General features: G+C 32.2%; 1 protein-coding gene across 1 annotated transcript in view; it reads right to left on the bottom strand.

Moving 5' to 3' along the window:
* The window catches only part of LOC115889797 (pikachurin-like), a 340,782-nt gene that overhangs the window by 295,007 nt on the left and 25,522 nt on the right, over nucleotides 1–20,253 (bottom strand). The window contains exon 2 of the mRNA XM_030909876.1: nucleotides 10,982–11,098. Coding sequence (XP_030765736.1) covers nucleotides 10,982–11,098 — 117 coding nt within the window. The remainder of the gene's footprint in view (nucleotides 1–10,981; nucleotides 11,099–20,253) is intronic.

Raw genomic sequence — 20,253 nt, 5'->3', positions numbered from 1 at the left:
ACGTATCGGTCCTTGAAAAATCTAACTGCGAGAGTATTGAAGTCATGGTCACAAAATCCCGCTTAAGATGGGCTGGTCACGTATGCAGAATGCAAGAAAACCGCATACCAAAATCTCTGCTTTACGGTGAGCTTGTGGACGGTAAGAGGAGGCCGGGTGGACAACTGAAAAGATACAAGGACATTTTCCACGAAAATTTAAAGGGAATTAACATGCAGAATGAGTGGGAAAAAGCAGCTCACAATAGAACTCAATGGAGAAGGGTTGTAAACTCAGTTAACAGCGGCAACCAAAAAGTAGAGAGGCAACAAAGCAATGAGATTTTTGAATGTCCGGAGTGCGGTAGGCAGATAACATCACGTATCGGGCTTTTCAGTCACAGAAAAGCTCATGAAAGAAAACGCCTTGCGTGACCATTTTCTTTATGTGTGTCGAATACTCGTCAGCGAGTAACGGCTGTATATGTATGTTATGCTGTATTCGATTGGTTATGTAAATTAAATAAAAAATGTATATTTTAGTTCCTTTTATGTTTTTTTTTTGTTAAATAAACTTAATGTTACGTTGTTTTGTAATGGGGATGACGTTTAATTTATGTTAATGTTTTTTTTGTTCAATAAAATTTTGTAAAGAAAGAAAATATAATATAATTCCAACGTAATTAATTTTTTCGTGAATCCCGGGACCAATCCCGGGATCCCGGGATCGAAAAATTATAATCCCGAAATCCCGGGATTGAAAATTTCTTTCGGGATTGAATGCCCTACAAGAAGGTGAAACCACCCCTCAAATATTACAATATTTTTTATTTAAAAAACGATCAAGTTTCCGAAAAAACGCTTAAAGATTTTTCAAAAATGTATACAGGGTGTTTCGAAAAATCTGGTCATTGATTAATCACGATCCTGCTTAAAGCGCTTGACGTAAAAAGCTGATTTTTGTAAAACAGATTGACTTTAGGGTGTAGAGGTTCGATAAGAAGGGATTTTTCGAAACTCGAAATCTAAGGGGGCGAAACTATCCTCAAATATTAAAAATATTTTTATTTAAAAACCGGTGAGTTTTTTCGAAAAACTCTTAAACACGTATATTTTATTTTGTTGTTTTACATATTTTAAGATTTTTTATAAATTTATACAGGGTGTTTCATAAAATATGACCATTGAGTAATCACGATTCTGCTTAAACTGCTTGACGTTCAAAGCTGATTTTTGGCAAACGGATTGACTGTGGGGTGTAGAGTTTCGATAAGGAGGGGTTTCTCGAATCTCAAATTACAAGAGGGTGAAAACGCCCCTCAAATATTATAATATTTGTTATTTAAAAAACGGCTAGTCTTTCGGGAAAACGCTAGGACAAGCTTAATTAATTTATTTGGTTTTTTTACATACTTTGAAATTTTTTAAAAAACATACAGGGTGTTCCAAAAAGTTGGGTAATTTCTTAACCACGATTCTGCTTAAACTGCTTGACGTAAAAAGCCTATTTTTGGCAAACGGATTTTTCGAAAGTCAAATTCCAACGAGATAAAACTACCCCTCAAATATTACCAAGTTATACAATAATATCGCCATATTGTTTTTTCTCATGCTGACATAAATGTGAAAAAAATTTATCCAGTTTATATGTTAATGGAAATTCTTGCTTTTTTTTATCATCATTATTACAAATGATTAATTAAAACGAAGTCGCTGGTACACGCTAGTATTTTATATTTTAATTAAAAAATAATCTAATTGTAATGTTTGAGTCTGTCAACTAAATCCGTTAGTAGCTTTAAATATTATTTTTCATCTGCAATAATCATTTAAGGCAAATATTTTGTTTATTCTATTATTTTAAAATTATTAGAATTTTACTACATTAGAAAATTGTTTTTCCACAGAAATATTGCAAATATAAATGTAAAACCGTGAAACTTTCATTTCCTTCAGCTTCTAGAGAGGAAAAACAATTTTCTCTTAATATTAAGTGCGATAATTTTCTTGGAAATAACCTGGAAACACTTGGCGGTTAATTACTGGAGGATTTGAAAATATCTACGATAAATTTTGTACACGAAACAAAGTGTGCTTTTGCTTACTTGGGAAAATTATATACAAACAAATTTAATGTAAGCTTAATGTGTACTGCAAACAAAATAAATTATTTTGTTTGAAACTAAAGAGCATCTTTATTTTATATTAATATACTCTCAGATGCAAAAAAACACAACGGAACATTTTTTCGTCAAGTTTAAAGTGTTATATTTTTTGCATTTATATTTTCATGAATTTTTCAGCAAACTGCATATAAATCTATCAACTTTAATTCGTAAACTCAGTTTTTTTTATAAACTTTGGTATTTGGCTTATTATACAGGGTTAATTAAATAGTTGTTTTTTACCTTAACTTTAAAACACCCTGTAAAATAATTTCGTGAGTAACTTTTCCTATATATAAAATGTTGGTTATTGGCATGTTATTTAAAAGCAGCACAAGTTCAGTTTCCGTGTAGTTTATCAAAATATCACGATGCAAAGCAAAATTATCTGGTAAAATTAACTTAAATAAAATAAGAGCCGTTTAGCAGTTTAGCAGTACCTAAATAAATAAATATAGAGCATATTATAATTTTCGAAAGCTCATAACAAGGCAAATAAAATAAAAAAATAATATAGTATAGAGTGCCCTGTTTAAAAAAAAGAACATAAGTTTGAGTCATTTTTCGAAATAGACAGCTCCCAACGAAGAACCACTTTCGTCACTGCCATTCTATCTGAAAAACGAGACACGGGCGGTGGGTAAGTACTCAATAGGTAGAACAAAACAAAATCAGGGTATCCGGTATATACCTGTACATTTAGATGAACAGTCTAATTTTATAAAAGGTATTTCCAACGACCGCATAGTAAATACCCGGTATAATACCAGTAATATCAGAAATACGAGTATATCTACAATATTTCTTATATATATTGTAGATATTATATATGGTATATTTCTATTCCCGGTATTATACCGGGTATTTACTATGCGGTCGTCGGAAACTCCTTTTATTAAAATTAGGATGTTCATCTAAATCTACAGGTATATACATATATGCCCAGATTTTATTTATCTACAAATTGGGTACTTACCCACCGCCCATCACTCACCCTTTTCACCTTTTCGATAAGTTATAAGATAATCGAGATACAAAGGTTATCGAAAAATGCAAAAATTTCTACTAATTAAAAAATAAAAAGTAAAAGAAAGAAATAGGAAATAACTTTGAACTAAGAAGGCTAGGATAAATATGTGCGTAGCATATTTAGTCCTAATAGAACAAAAAAATGTGAAAACAGCATCTTTATATCTCTACTCATAAACCAGAAACCCCATAAAACACACAAAATAGGGACATCCCGTACATCTAGCAATCGCCAGTCGATATAAAAATAATTCACACACAATAGTCTAAAAAATGGAAGAAAAAAAACAACATTGTCTTCATATTTGTGAAAAAGTACATGTCCATATTTATGTAATCGTAGCGACAAAAATAAAAAAAAATAGAAATAGTGTGCATGATGCCTTTACAAAAATATCTGAAGAAATGGGAATTGACATCACTAACGTTTAATTAGTATGTCATATTTCATGGTTTCGATATAAATTACATAATAAACTTTACTCTATTGTTGACTCGCCTTGTACATTCATACTGATATACCTTGTACATGATACTGAAATATTCGGATTTATTTAAAAAAATATATATTATTAAAATTTAATTTTTATTTTTGACACGACAAAGAATTGCAGTTTTATAAAATAAAAATTATGCGCCTTTCGGATTTTTTAAAAATTTTAGAGGTTACTAGATATTTCGTAATAAACATGTAACTGCTATATTAAAAATATTTTGTGGTGTGTTGTTGCATAATTGACTAATTTCCAAGCATCGAATGGACGAAGGAAGAAAGCGAAGGGACGAAAGAACGCGAGGAAGTAACGCGAGGAAGGCACGAAGGAGCGAAGTGTGAGTATTGGGGCTAACATCTAAAAGTAACGATAATTGAAAAAATTGAAAAATGTTTGTGGCAAGTTCATTTTGCTCTTAAAAATTAACCAAGGCATGTCAAAAAACAAAACATGAGTCAAAAAACAAAATATTGAGAAGACATGGCTCTGACCGAAAAATAATATTTTTGGAAAATTTGCTCCCGAAATTATTGCACATAGCGTTTTAAAGATAGTGTCAAAACAACTCTTCGATTAACCCTGTATAATAAGTCAATTAATAAAGTTTATAATAAACTGAGGTTACGAATTAAAGTTGATATATTTATATACAGTTTGCTAAAAAAATCTAGGAAATAGAACTAAAAATAAAAAAAATATTACGGTTTAAACTTGAACAAACATTTTTTAGATGTTTTTTTGCATATGTGTGTATTTTTATATAATCTAGAAAACTAATTTTCGTTATTTTACTGTATTGATCTAAGTCATAGGTCTAACTCAATTCGGTTCAAAATTGTTCTTGACAGACCTGGGAGATTATCAGTTTATCAATTTCAGCAGCTGGAGCGTGAAATATTGCTTTTTGAAATGTAGAGAAATAATTGAAAACTGACTATTAACTTTGTTGAAATTTCTGAAATCGAACAACTCGTAGCCGAAAACCGAAAAGAAAAATAAAAAAGTAATACATATAACAAAAATATTTCTCTCTCTTATGAGAAAAATATAAAATTTGAAATATATAAAGTAATTTAATAAATATAAAATAAATTTACCTATTTACCTTTACTAACCTTTACTATTTCCATTTAAACATTAATTTTTGACTGAATATTTGGTGTCAAACACTAATAAATGGCATAGCTACTCAATTGAAGCTGAGTTAATCTAATTGAATGTTATTTTAAAGATCTGCGTAATATACATTTTCAGGTATTAAGCAATAATACCAAACGATAAAAAACGGCGTCAAAGGCAGCTTGGGAATGACGATCGATGATAATTTGGGCGAGGTCGAGCCCTAGATATACTGGACCAGTAGTTTTCTTTATTATTTCATGGCGCTTACTACCAGCTAGTCATAAAAAGGTTGTAATTTATTTTTATATTTAATAAAAATGATTTTTAAATGGTAGATATAGTTTAAAATTAGAGAAAAAAAATTTTTTTGGAAATAAATTTATGTGTCTTAAACGTTCTATTATTTCTTATTCTTCCTATAATTAGTAAATTAGTAAATGACACCTAGTGATTGACCTCGCCAAAATTATAAACGATTGTCATTCCCCAGTTGTATTTGACGCCGTTTTTTTTTCGATCATATAGTAGTTATAATTTCACTGGATAGGATGACCATTTTTTACCTTTTTTCATACTAAATTCACGTACAGGGTTGGTCAAATTTTGTCTGGAGCTCAATTTTCATCAAAAATATGATCGTGAAAACCGCACATCAATATCTGTTACCGTTTCGGAGTTACGGGGTGTTTTTCAAAAATGTGCATTTTTAACAAATCGCTGTAATTTTTTTGCTATGGATAATTTTGTATTTCTATGAAAACATTTCCAAAGCACCTTTTTACGTAGAATTTAATGGTTTAAGTATAATTTTTTTAAAGTTAATAATTTAAGAGTTATCAACAGAAAAACTGATTTTTTATTTGGGACACCCTCTATATTTGTAATTAACTAAAAAGAATTTAAAATTATCTTTCCAAAAATATAGCACACTTGATATTTTGTTATAATCCCCTTCGAAATACAGAATTTTTAAAAGTTCGCCACTTTTAACTAGTAGGCTTTGGACCCCTTATTGATGATATGCCCTTAATGAAACTCGTTATTAAAGTCACATTTCACAAGAACTATTATCACCCAGTGGCGTGCGGTGAAATTTATACAAGGGGAAGCGATTCGATAAAGTTAATAAAAAAAGTCGAAAAATATGTTTAACAGATCACATATAAACCACAACCTAGATTCATATTACTTGCTATGAATTATTAATTTAAAAGCTTGGTTTCAACGTATAGGGAAGCGCCGCGCCGCGCCGCTTCCCTCGCTTCCATGGACCGCACGCGCCTGTTATCACCCTTTCCGTAGCAAAATAAAATTAAACCAAATAGTTTTTTCCATGATCATGCAAAAAGTAGCTATTTTTTACACTATCTACTGTAGTAAAAATCGATTTTTTTACTACGCAAAAAACTCCAATTATTGACGAGTTTACTAAAGAAAAAACAATTGTAAATTTTTGTAAAAAATTGTCAAATCGTGGAAGGTAAACCAAGTACCAGTACTGAACACCTCGCAACAACATGCCGGAAAAGAGTTTTAAATGAAGAACTAGAACCCGAGGCTACTGGAAATGCAGTTTTTCCATTAATTACCTTAGTAGTAAATTTTTCAAACTGCGACATTAAAATTAAAATGAACTCAAAAAAAGTTATTAAAAAAATAAAATAAATATTATTTGTTTATAGTGTCATTGTTAGTGTGTCATTGTCACTGAATTGCTGTAAAAACTTTTTAATAAACATTTAAATAAGAATTTTAATTCGATCGTAGAAAAAAACGTTGTATGCAATATGTGCAAAAAGCATATTTGTTGCACTCAGCATGACTGCAAATCTCGACTTCGTCTCCAACTGCAAAACACATGCGTCTTGCAATAAATATGTCCTTTTTGCACTAGTTACACATACAGGGTGGCCCATCGAAAACGTTCCGCAAGGCATAACGGCCAGGGTAATTTTTTTCAGAAAATCCAAAAACACGTCAATGTTGTTTGTGACAACTTTTGCCCCAAAAATGATTGCAAAATCTTCAACCCTCTAAGCGGGGGTGTCATCCCCCAACTTTTTTCAAATGGGAAGGGGGGTCAAGTGGCGCCGCAATGAAAAGAGTTTTTTATTATCTATATTTTCCCGCTTCGTTTTTGAAAATCGGTAGAATCATTGAGAAAATATGAAGGATTGAAATTTGAAAAGTTTATTTAAACAAGAGTAAATGATTAGGATAAATTCTTTCGACCAATTTGCTGTTTTTTTTCTTATTATTTCTAGATGTGTTTGATTAATGTTTTCACTTGCCACAAGGTTGAACGATCAGGTGCGGTAGTCGCTAGATAGCTGTTCTGTGACTTGTGCGTTGAAGTTCTTCTCAATATCGTTAAACTTTTTAACAATTATGATGTAATCACTTGCAGAAAAAGTGGAAATAATCGAACTTTATTTTAAAAATAATGAATGTGGCAATCCGGTTGCGCAGATATTCAATGAACGCCATCCTGACAAACACCTTTATGGCAAAATTGTTCGCGAATTAGTAACAAAATTTCGTGTAACTGGTTCCGTCCTGAATAAAAAGAGGCAGAAGGAAAATCCTGTGGTAAATGAAGCTATGGAGGTATTCGTATTGGGCCAAGTTGCCATGGATAGTACGCTGAGTACAAGAAAATTAGCCAATGAGACCGGCGTGAATCGTACAAGTGTCGAAAAGATATTAAAAAACACACAAGTTCCACCCGTACAAAATTCAGTTGGTACAAGAACTCAACGAAGATGATCTTGATCGTCGCGGGCTGGTATTTTTGGAAATTCTATTGTGGGTCAGTTTAACCACAGCTTACAGAATAACATAGCTTTGACACTCGCCAATTTTTCCCACGCTCGAATTTAAAACGCCCCACTCCGACGATGCGCTAACTGAATTAAGCGACCGACAGTCAGCCTCATTCAGTCGATGCATAGCTTCCACCGGTCGCGCGTAGGGCCGTATTACGGAAGATTTTAATTCGATTTTTTTTCTTATATTTAACCATAGGTATTTGTGCTTTTATTTCAATTTTATTTTTATTGATGGAATGGGAAAAGGTTTTCCGGGATGTGCGGCTGCTGGTTGCACAAATAATTATGGAAGTAATTCAAAATATAGTCTGTTTAATTTTCAATTCAATTCAAAATTAATGTTCAATTCAAAAGTATATTCACACTTTAGAGCTTTTCAAAACGATGAAGACTACTTATTTGGAGGCTTGCTAATGCCAAGTGACCATTTTTTTATTTAGTTTCCTCATTGGAGGCTATTTTTATAAGCTTTTATTTAACTTGCTTTGTATGTAACTATCTATGTATGTATGTATGTTTGTTCGGGGCAAATCTTGTAAGCTAAATTAAAACCACTTCCTTTTATTGTAGGAGATTGAAATTTGGCATGTAGGGTCAGTCCCGATGACAATAAATTTTTTTGCAAGGCATGACCCGAATTTTTGACAGCTGTCAAAATGGCGGCATTTTTGAGGTTTTTGATTTTTTAAAATTCTATTTATGAATGGATCGGGCTGAAATTATATATATATACAGGTTGTTAACTCGACAGTTACTTATAGGGAAACAGAATGGCAACACTGGCCTATTGAGAACGTATGCATTATTGATTTTTCTGCCGACTCGTCCCGTCGCGTCGTCTATCGACGAGCGGGCCGAGGTTATTTCAACCATAAAACTCTTGCCGCGAGTAATGAACAATTTAACAACCTGTATAGGTATATTGTGGGTATATACATATGAAAAAAAATATATGGGCGGCCATCTTGAAAAAATTACAGTTTAATGACATGTCAAAATTTCAAAGTCAACCGATTTTCATAAAAATTGATATATAGGATGGCCATGGGCTAAAATGAAAGAAAAAAAATTTGGGCTGTCAAAAAAATTTCAAAGTTGTCCGATTTTGATAAAAATTGATATATAGGACGGCCATGGGCGAAAATGAAAAAAAATGTTGAGCTGTCAAATTTGACAGTTGTCAAAAAAATTTCAAAGTTGTCCGATTTTGATAAAAATCGATGATGGCCGTGGGCTAAAATGAAAGGAAAAAATTTTGAGCTGTCAAATGTGACAGCTGTCAAATAATTTCAAATTTGTCCGATTTTGATAAAAATCGATATATTGATGCCCCCTACCCCATAGTCGGCTTTCATTTTATTTGTCTCACATTTGAACTGTCAAATTTGACAGCTGTCGTTTTTTTTAAGTTCTCCTTTTTAATGAAAATCGATATACATATTATTAGGATACCCATAGAAAGTTATTTAAGAAAAAATTGAGTTTAAGTGTGTGGCACTGAGAAACCAGCATAACTAAAAAGTAGAAAATAAATTTTATAAAAAACCTTTTTAAAAACAAGCTTTTATTTAAATACACTAAAAGAATAAAATAAACTCTTTTTCTTTAAAACTTTTATTATGAACTTAGAACGTCATTACACAATTTTAATATTAGATATATAAAAGCTTGTCGCGAGATTTCTCTACATCGATAAACAAGTAAATTAACTAAAACCTGTGTCTACCCTGTCTCATTTTCAAAGTTTGTGTTATGATAGACCACTAGACCAGGAATTACAAGATAAAGTTGTCGTACCAGATTTTATGAGTGCAACTGTACACTCAAATCTCGCGACAAGCTTTTATATAATACTAAAATTGTGTAATGACGTTATAAGTTCATAATAAAAAGATTTAAAGAAAAAGTTTATTTTATTCTTTTTAGTGTATTTAAATAAAAACTTGTTTTTTAAAAAGTTTTTTATAAAATTTTTCAGAACAATTTTAAGAACTTTCCTTAAATGAAAATATATTATGTAAATTCGTTAAATTATTTCAGACAATTAAATTCAACCATCAATCAAAATTTTCCTATAATGTATTTTTTGTTAAAATTATACGCAAAAGTTAGAATTTATTATACCTTAAAGAATATTAATAAGAACTTAAATGTAGCAAACAAAAACCGAAAGCTCCTAATTTAGAAACATTCGTAAATAACTATAAGTAATCAATGTACCTATTTCATTTTGCTGTTATTTCTAGAAATAAATTAATTAATTTGTTTTTTAAATGTTTTTCTTTGAGAATGCATATTTATTTAAAGTCAACAATTTAAAAAACGTGTATCTAAATTATGTTCTAGCACCAGTCGAATAATTTTTTACGTCACGTGTAAATTTTTTTTGAATACATCTCTGGGCTGACTGGCGCTTACGCGGCTATTGGTTTTGGGGAGAGAGCTCGCCGCTCCAGTGTTCCCCCTCTTTCGAATCGCAAATCCGAGCGTAAAAACATTAAAGCGGCACGCTACACTGTCCGAGCTGGTTTTTACTTAAGCTGTGGTTTAACGATATTGAGACCGCACCTGATCGTTCAACCTTGTGGCAAGTGAAAAAATGCGTAAACATCTAGAAATAATAAGAAAAAACAGCAAATTGGTGGAAGGAATTTATTCTTATCATTTATTCTGATAAATGTTTAAATAAACTTTTCAAATTTCAATCCTTCATATTTTCTCAATGACTCGACCGATTTTCAAAAACGAAGCGGGAAAATATAGAGAATAGAAAGCTCTTTTCATTGCGGTACCACTTGACCCCCCTTCCCATTTGAAAAAAGTTGGGGGATGACACCCCCGTTCAGAGGGTTGAAGATTTTCCAATCATTTTTGGGGCAAAAGTTGTCCCCCTCACATACAAAATTGAAGTGTTTTTGAATTTTTTGAAAAAAGAAATACCCTGGCCGTTATACCTTGCAGAACGTTTTCGATGGGCCACCCTGTATAATTATTGTGCGCCTTTAACATTATTTTTAAAATAGCAAAAAATATGACATTAATTAAAATTTTATCAATAACAATCTATCAAAGAATGAAAACGAAATTATATTACCATACATAGAAACGCGTTTTGACGTTTAAGAAAAACTTCAACTGTACTTTCATGTTACTTTTGAATTTTCTCGAAAATGTTATGGAAATTTGGAAAAATATAAACGGAATTAACCATTTTAGAACAAGCAAAAATTTTATTGAAGAATGCATTTTTCAAAAAAAATGTTAGCAAAAAAAAAAGGTTTTCCTCCTGTACGGACACAATTCAAAGACTATAAAATAACTTTAGTTACAATTTTCCAAAATATTTATTGGTATTATTTCCTTACCCGCACAACTGTATCCGTCGTCTCGCAGAATAAAGCCGTCCCTGCAGTCGCACTCGTACATCCCGTCGTGAAGTTCGAAACATATTTGCTCGCAGGGACTGCCGTGGCCGCACCGTCCTGAAACAAAGTTAAGAACAAATTGAAGCAGCTGTAAAAATAAAGTTTACTACGGCAGCGCCAACTTAAATTACGTGACAGTAAAGGAAACACGATAAAAGAAACATGGCGGAGTTATCGATTTTTGTTTATACAACTGGGGTTTTGAAATAAATAAAAAAAGTTTAAAAAAATATATTTCTTTAGATCCGAGACATTCAGTTTTAAGACACTCTGTATAAATAAATTATCGAATTTTTGAAATTCTCATATAAAGGAAAATCTGAGGAAAAACGTGTAGTATAACGACCAGGTCGTTCGAAGAGGTAATATTTTGGCCAACTGTATAACAAACAATTTAAATGAAATAAAGAAACCTACGTTGTATTAAAATATTCTTTTTATTGCCGGTGCTGCCACCATCGGAGAATATCGAAAACAACTAGTATTCAGGGTTGTTCACCACATACGACACGGAGTATTGTAGCTAAACGATGAGATTTTTACAAATTGTAAGTTTTGGGTTCGATGAAGGACTATTAGAGGTACAATTTGATAAGAGTGTCCCAAATAAGTAAAAAATATCAAAGTTGTATTTTTTTAAACGGAACACCCTGTATATTATTACATTTTTAGTTTCTACGATTAAAATAAAGGTAAATTTGATTAAGGTTTATTATACTTAAACCTTACCGTTTTTGAAATATTTTCAATTTTGTAAAATTGCAGTAAAAATTTTAAGGCTTCATTTCTCCAAGGGTATCAAAGTTTTTAATACTAAATATTTACTGAAGTTTATTTACTGATCAGTTATTGTGTTGCAATAATAAAAATAATATTACCTTATACAGAGTGTCTAAAAATTTATTTTAAATAATTATTAGCTTCAAACGGCAATAACTTGTTTAATTTAAATGGAACACCCTGTATATTTTACGAGAATCAGATGCACAATTTAATTGTCTATCAAATTACATTATACCATTTTTTACCTATCTCTTTAAGTTTCCGTAGAAAATGCATTTTCTTGTAATTTAGAACTTATTTATCAATATACCCATGGACTATTGACATTTTAGATTATTTTTAAAGATGTCCCAAATTTTTAAAGAGTACAGATACTAATATTGTCGATATAATTCGTTTATTTCATTAAAAAATAAAAAAACTGTTTAAATATTTGTTAAAGAGGATCAATTAATATGATTCCAGTATTCAAACTACATTAACTGACTGCGTTGATTAATAATAATTGCTCCAAATACTAAAAACTGAATTTTGTATGGGCATTAGACAGTGTGATAAAAAGTAACACCTTAAAAATGATATTTCATTTTTTAATAAATGCTTATTTATAACAACAGAGACTTTAATTTGATAACTTATTATTATATTGATTTCTAACTCAAATCCACATTTATTTATAATAATTTATTAACGAACACAATTAAGTATGTAATTAATTAGTATATGGGCGGAAATAATGGTGTTATATTTAATTAATGGTATACTCTTTTATAAAGATTTAAATAGTTTTCTTTTTGCATACAAATGGGCTAGTAATATTATCGTTTTGCTAAAAACGATAATATTTCTAGTCTGTACATTTTGTACATTTGTTGCTTTAAAAACAATCTAAAATGTCAATATTCCATGGATATATTGATAAATGAGGTCTAAATTATAAGAAAATGCATTTTCTACGAAAACTTGAAGGGATAGGTAAAAAATGATATGATACAATTTGATAGACAATTTAATTGTGCATCTGATTCTCCTAAAATATACAGGGCATTCCATTTAAATTAAAGAAGTTATTGCCGTTTGAAGCTAATAATTATTTAAAATAAATTTTTAGACACTCTGTATAAGGTAGTATTATTTTTATTATTGCAACACAATAACTGATCAATAAATAAACTTCATTAAATATTTAGTATTAAAAACATTGATACCCTTGGAGAAATGAAGCTTTAAAATTTTACTGCAATTTCACAAAATTGAAAATATTTCAAAAACGGTAAGGTTTAAGTATAATAAACCTTAATCAAATTTACCTTTATTTTAATCGTAGAAACTAAAATGTAATAATATACAGGGTGTTCCATTTAAAAAAATACAACTTTGATATTTTTTATTTATTTGGGACACTCTGTATCTTGTAAAAATATTTTTAAATTGTAGCTCTAATAGTCCTTCAACGAACCCCAAACTTACAATTTGTAAAAATCTCATCGTTTAGCTACAATACTCCGTGTCGTATGTGGTGAACAACCCTGTATACAAATACACGGGTTTAAATAGCGAGTATACGAAAAATGTATTGTTTAATTATTCTAAAAGTGTAAGGAATTATAATTTGTGTATTGTATAAGTTCTAAAAATAACATAAAAAAGTAAATATAATTCGATTATCAAAATATAATTCATTTACGGCGTAGAAAGCCTTGTCTGGTAAATAAGATTGCAATGCTTTGCGAAATGAAGAAAATGATGTTATGGATTTTATGCAATTCGGACCACCTTTTATATCAGATAATGAAAAAGTTCCTTTATAATATCTTTATTTCGTCAATTTATTTAGTATTTTATTTATTGATCTGGATTAATTCGTTCAGATTGTGGATAGACTCGTATATACTTAAGTCCATTTTTAAGCCCTGTGATCTCTCGACCCTTCGGTAAAGATCCTTCTTTACGAAAGTTAAAACCAATTAAGTAATGCTGTGGATAAACCCTTTTAAGAGATTTAGGTTTTCCTAAACCTTTAGTAAATAACTAAGTTAGAGGTCGTTAGGAAATAAAAGGATAGGAACCAACTTGTTTTTTTTTTCTTGAAGAAATAAACGTATCATTTAGAAACCAAAACATTAGTTAATTATAATATAATATAATATTGAATTGAATTTCGTTTTTTTTTTAGAATGAACATTTTATACATCTACTAATGTTTTACGGATAGTTAGTCGATTAGCTAACTTTCTTTGGTGCTTAATTATAACGACGGCAGAGAAAACCTTGATCACTATTCCAAAGAATCCAACTATGCTGTTCTGAACTTTAATAAAAGAGAAACAATAATAATACCAAAACTGTCCTCATACCATGGTTATTATACATTCAAAATATGGCACATTCATTTTATTCAAAGTTTTTGTTAGTTCAGCAGGTTCACAGATACTAAGGCTCTGGTTTTAAAGCTCGAAACTAAAGTTGAAGGGTTTGGGAAATATTTTTAGATTATTAGTTTTTCTATTTATTGTTTTTGGTTGTTCTTTTGTTTACTAAGATTTTAGAATTTTTTTTTAGAATGAATGGGAGGGGGGTTAATCACTTCGACCTTACAGATCCATTGTGTCCCCCTTTCTTGAATCATAACTCATCATACAGTCCCAGGGCTTTGACAAAAGCCAGTATCTGGGACGGTTTTATAGAGGGTAGTTCTCCATCTCCAATATCAGTCGTACCAAAATTCATGGCACGAATGGTTGTCGTCTCGGCGCACTCAGTGATGAGGTGTACTGGTGTTTCACCATCTTCCCCACAGAATCTGCATTCGCCGTTTCTTCTTAGTTTCAATCTACTGAGGTGTTCATTGAGGAGACAGTGTCCTGTTAAAAACCCCGTGACAATCCGAAGATTGTTCTCACTCAGACCCAGGAAGATCTGTGATTTTTCTTGATCATAAGCCCTCAGAAACTTCTTCGAGTGTCTTAGACCATTGCAAGATTTCCATTCCAGGTTGCGGATGGAATCTTCCAAGTTCTTGAGTTCCGCCTTGAGTTGGTTACCACTTGGAAAGCAGAACGGTTCTGGTCCAGTTAGTGGACTGTTCGCTCCTTTCCTAGCTAGATTATTTGCTTTTCATTGCCTTCTATCCCCTTTGGTGAGCAGGCACCCAGTGTAGGAGGACTTTGTTTTCTTTGCCTAATTTATTCAGCTTCTCTATGCATTCTTTGACCAATTTCGAATTGATTGATACTGAGTTGATCGCCTTTAACGCTGCTTGACTATCAGATAAGATGGCTATTTCTTGTTTCCGATAGTTCCTATCTAAGATAAGTTGTACGCATCTCTCGATAGCGTAGATTTCTGCCTGTAGGATACTAGGTAAGTGCCCATTGGTTCGGAGTAATTAGCCTCGGCCCAAACACTCCGATCCCTGTTCCCGTATTGGTTTTGAAGCATCAGTATACCAAGTTATGGTATGGTCTTTTTAACTGCTGGGCAAGCGTTTCGCTCTTCCAATCCTTCTTATTGCTCAATACTACATTGACATGTTTGTCAAAGTTGTACGTTCTTGGCATATCGTCCACTGGGAGTTGCAGGAGTGGTATTTCCTTTTTGAGGGTGTTCCAAGCCCTGATCTGACAATTCTCCCAGTACTAATTCCGTTAGTGACCATTCTAATCATTGTCGCATTGGCATATCTACCAATGACAATGTGCAGTGGTGTTAGATCTAGAATGACCTCCATTGCTGCTGTTGGACAGGTTCTCATGGCTCCTGTGATGCAAACACATGCTAGTCTCTGGACTTTGCATAGGTTTAGCCTTGCCGTCCGTTGCTCTAGTTTTGTGTACCAGGCAACTGCTCCATAAGTAATCATGGGTCTTACTATCATGGTATACATCCAGCGCAAAATGTTAGGGGAGCAGCCCCATCTATTTCCGGCCAGTCTTCTGCATATCATGAGAGCCTTTATGGCTTTGCTGGTAGTGTTCTTAATATGCCTGTTCCACAGGAGTTTACTGTCCAGGGTTATTCCCAGGTATTTAACTTCCTGTGTTGGCAGTATTTCCTTTCCATCTAGTTGGATTCTTTTCAAGTTTTTCAGACTTCGCCTTCTGGTGAATGGCACTATCGCGGTTTTGTCTGAGTTGATACTCAGCCCGACAGTCCTACACCATCTCTCAGTGATACGGAGTCCTCTTTGGATAATATCACACAAGGTGCCTTCATGTTTCTCCCGAGCGATCATGACTATGTCATCTGCATACCCAATGCAGTGTATTCCCGCTAGAGTTAATTCATCTAGTAGTTCATCCACCACCAAGCTCCACAGCAAAGGGGGAGGTTACTCCACCTTGTGGAGTTCCTTGCGTTGTTTTAACAGCTACAGTTTTGGTGCCCATCTGAGCCTCTGCTGTTCGTGTTGACAGCATTTCCCAAAACTAGCGAATAATAGTTCTGTTCACCCCTCTTGTTTCTAGAGATCGCCTGACCACCTTATGTGGTATATTGTCAAACGCCCCCGCAATATCCAAGAAGGCACAAATTGCTGTTTCTTTCCTATCCAGACTTGTCTGTATTAGCTCCGTTAATTGGTACAGAGCAGTTTCTGTGGATCTGCCCGTTCTATATGCATGCTGACTATCATGCAGTGGTTTAACCTTTAGATGATTTTCTCCAATATGGTTGTCAACTACTTTCTCCAGCGTTTTTAGTATGAACGATGTGAGACTAATAGGCCTAAATGACTTGGGATTTGTCCAGTCAGTTTTGCCTATTTTGGGTATGAAGATTATAGGTTGTTTACTAAGATACTGCCCAGTCATTATTACATTCAACAAGGTCCTCATTGTCACAAAGAACCAAAAACATTGGCACGAATTTACAGTACACTAATGTATTTAGATTACTTTTAAACTGAAATTACTCACAGCATAAATTGATTCCATTAAGGCGCATTCTCACGACTCGTGTACTTGAAAAACATTTGTTAAGGTGCATTTTCACGACACGTGTAGTTGACAAACATTTGTTATTTGAATATACTCGCCATGTCGTGAAAACGGTTTCCCTGGTCACTCGTCGCGTCCCCACTCTCTGTCGGTAAATATAGCCCGAGTCAAAGGATCACAATAATTATTCGTACACTTGCCAAGTGTACTCGGCCAGCCTTGTCTATACTTGTCGATGCGCAAAAAACGACTGCGCAAATAATTGTACTGTTATGTCCCGTTTATTCCGGATCGTAGTGTTTTTCGAGTTAATTGCGGATAATTTAAAACGTTAAAACAATAATAGATTATACAGGGTGAGTTTCCTACGATGTTCTCTATGGGTATCTCGGAAACTACTAGAGATAGAGAGTCGCTTAAATGGGGAAAGAATTGCAGTTTTGTGGGGTCATAAATATGCGCCTTTCAGATTTTTGAAAAAGTTCATGGCTTACTAGATATTTCGAAAAAAACAAATTTTGGCTATTTTAAAAATTGTCCCTAATTCCATTATAAGCTATTTTAGACAAAAAGTTGTCAGATAAAAGTTGTAGATAATCACATCCCTAATGAGACTGTGTCCTCAGTTTTCTTCTAATGCCTGTCATTTTTGACATATGATACAAATATATGTTTTTTTAAATGGAAACCATAGTTGGCCATGATTTCATAAAAAGCGCCATTTTTTAAGCTTTTTAGCGATATAAGCTATAATATGTTTTTTTCGTAAAATTACTGAGTTATAGCCAATTCTTATCATTTTTAAACAATTTCACTTAGTTAGCCATGGAAACAAACTTAATCGCCTTGGCTCTCAGAAATGTGAAGCTGTCACATCCAAACTTTGTAAATTAAAATAAGAAAAAATTGTAAATATGAATTTTTCAAATGAAGAAAAGCGTATAGAATTATTGGTTCAACTTTTCTTGATCATACATTTTCGAGGATACGTTGACCGGTGAATGTTATGTTTTTTAGAGAACGGTTTTCAAGACATGTTAGGAAAGTTAAATTTAGTTATAGCCAATTCTTATCTTTCTTGGCTAATTTCAATTAGATTGCATGGTATTCTTATTCTGTTATGATTTATAACTTATAAAAAGTCAGAATATATTACTAAACAGTTAAAGTTTAAAACTAAACGGTTCCTTACAATTTACATTGCACAAACTAAAACTTAAAAAAAATAATATCACTGCATACACTTTAAGTTATTTTAGAAAATGTTCAAAAAATCCGCCATTATTTTGAGTTGCATCTTTTTAAAACTGAACTACTATCTATTCTCATAGAAGGAAATTTACATTAATAACTTCAATATTGGCGATATACCTAAATCGTTCTCACAGCAATAAATGGAGTGGACAAATGAAGACTACACGGGACAAACCAGGTATGTCACATTTTCATAGAAATTAACATAGCGATACAACGTTATAGACAAATGTTAAAGTAATTCGAGAAAAAAGACAGCAATAATACGCTTAGTCCGCTTGGTTATTTTGCCGTACAAGGAAAAAACCAGAGTAGTCCACGCGTAAATGGCATAAACCGGAGATGTCCTTACGCATGGGCGACAAGCACGCATCTTGCAATTAGTATTACATGTAGTAAATTTATGAATTCTAATAAAAACAGAACTTACTTAAATATTAATTTTCTTCCTACAACAAAAAAATAATAGTTTAGATTTAGGTTTTATACAACTTTTAGTTGGACATCCCTGGTTTTTCCCCTGTTTTGTTTTGCATTTTGACATTTTTATTTCGGTATTTCAGAATATGGCGATTAGCGAAATTATGATTTGCTTAAATTTTGAGAACCACTGGATCTTTTTTGGATTTTTTTTTCTTTTAAATTTAATCTACTACCTATGTTGCAAATCAAGAAATTATGTTTTTTTAACTAAAAACAAAAAAAATCCAAATTTTCAAAAAAAATATTTCGAGAAAAAAACCTCGTAATCGTGTTTTTCTAAATACACTACCTCTAAAAATATTTACACTTATTTAAAACTCATCCTGTATATTAATTACTACTGTTAAACAATTTCCCGTCTGTAAAGGAATCAAAATTGAGGTCTAGGGTATTAAGAAAAGCTTTCACCACCATTCTGTTCATGACTGGTGGGTATTAGCGAACTTAAGGGTTGGAAATTTCACTGCAGCATTGTTCGGTGCTGAAAATAATCCTGAATAATCCCGCGGATTCAGTTTAGAAATATATGACAAGGAGCTTCGATGGGGTCGAGCACAATAAGCTCAGAATTAATGTGTAATGTCGGGTTTTAGGTTATGATTCAAGACCTAAATAAATAATTAAATAATAATATCGGCTGACAATGAAATTGTTGCCGAAACCACCATTTCATTGGATTTAAAATGTTATTTAAGATATACATTTGAGGGTGGAACCTTTGGCATTACAACAGTAAAATAACGAGATTGTTAGGAATAACTTTAAAACTACGCGATATTTAATTTTAAATAAAATACTGACCTGTGATACATATTATTATGTATCACATGACCCCTATAACTCTCTTATTTTTTCATTTAAAAAACGAGATTTCATATGTTAATATATGACATAAATTAGGATTGATTGACGTATTCAATTGTTTTTGGTCAGTACCTGTTTCACCGAAAATATCTACCACTTTTGTGTGGACTCGGCCTAACCTAACTAATATGTCTCGCCCCCATATGACCTGGAATCGCATTAAAAAATAGACACTGTAATGATTCATCGAACGTTCGAAAAGAATCGAATTCCACTGGAATGGAGGCGTACATACGAGCACATTTCAACCTTTTCTATGCACCTAATGATCTAATGGACTATTCGAGAACTGTTAGCTGTGGGTATATAACCCGAGGCACGTGCAAAGAAGAGACAGAAACAAATAGACGCGTAAAATTGCCCCGCTAAATTCAAAATAAATTCCTTCTAGATAAATAGTTATAAATAGTTTGTAATAGTTCTTTAAGTCTTTTATCGTTATTATTTGTTACTTAGTTTAAAATAAATTGTGTTTAAATTAAAAATACTTTCTATCCACACGGGACCGACGAAAAAACGTAACAGTATATTTTTACTTTATTCGATAGGAAATGACACTCTGAATTGAATGACATATCATATGTCAACTTTTGCCACACTCCATATAGACTCAAAACGAGCATGAGTGACATAAAGCAATTGTCAATTAATTGTCATTCGTTAAAACAAAATAATGAAAAGTGAATCATAAAAAATGCTTGTATTGCTCTTCCTTTTGGAGTAATGAGAAATTAATCAGAATGGTTATTCCTAATAAAAATTGGTTATACTTTGACATTAACGAAACACACTAATTACAAATTTAGTTGCTCATACATTATTGGGAAAAATTTAGTATAAAGTGTTATTTCTAAGTGCATTGTGGACGACACTCACACACTACAGACACTA

This window comes from Sitophilus oryzae, unplaced genomic scaffold (genome assembly GCF_002938485.1).
Source record: "Sitophilus oryzae breed Bouriz unplaced genomic scaffold, Soryzae_2.0 scaffold_847_pilon_pilon, whole genome shotgun sequence".
Lineage (NCBI taxonomy): Eukaryota > Metazoa > Arthropoda > Insecta > Coleoptera > Curculionidae > Sitophilus > Sitophilus oryzae.
Note: the sequence above shows the minus strand (reverse complement) of the source record. Positions and strands in the feature narration are given on the sequence as shown.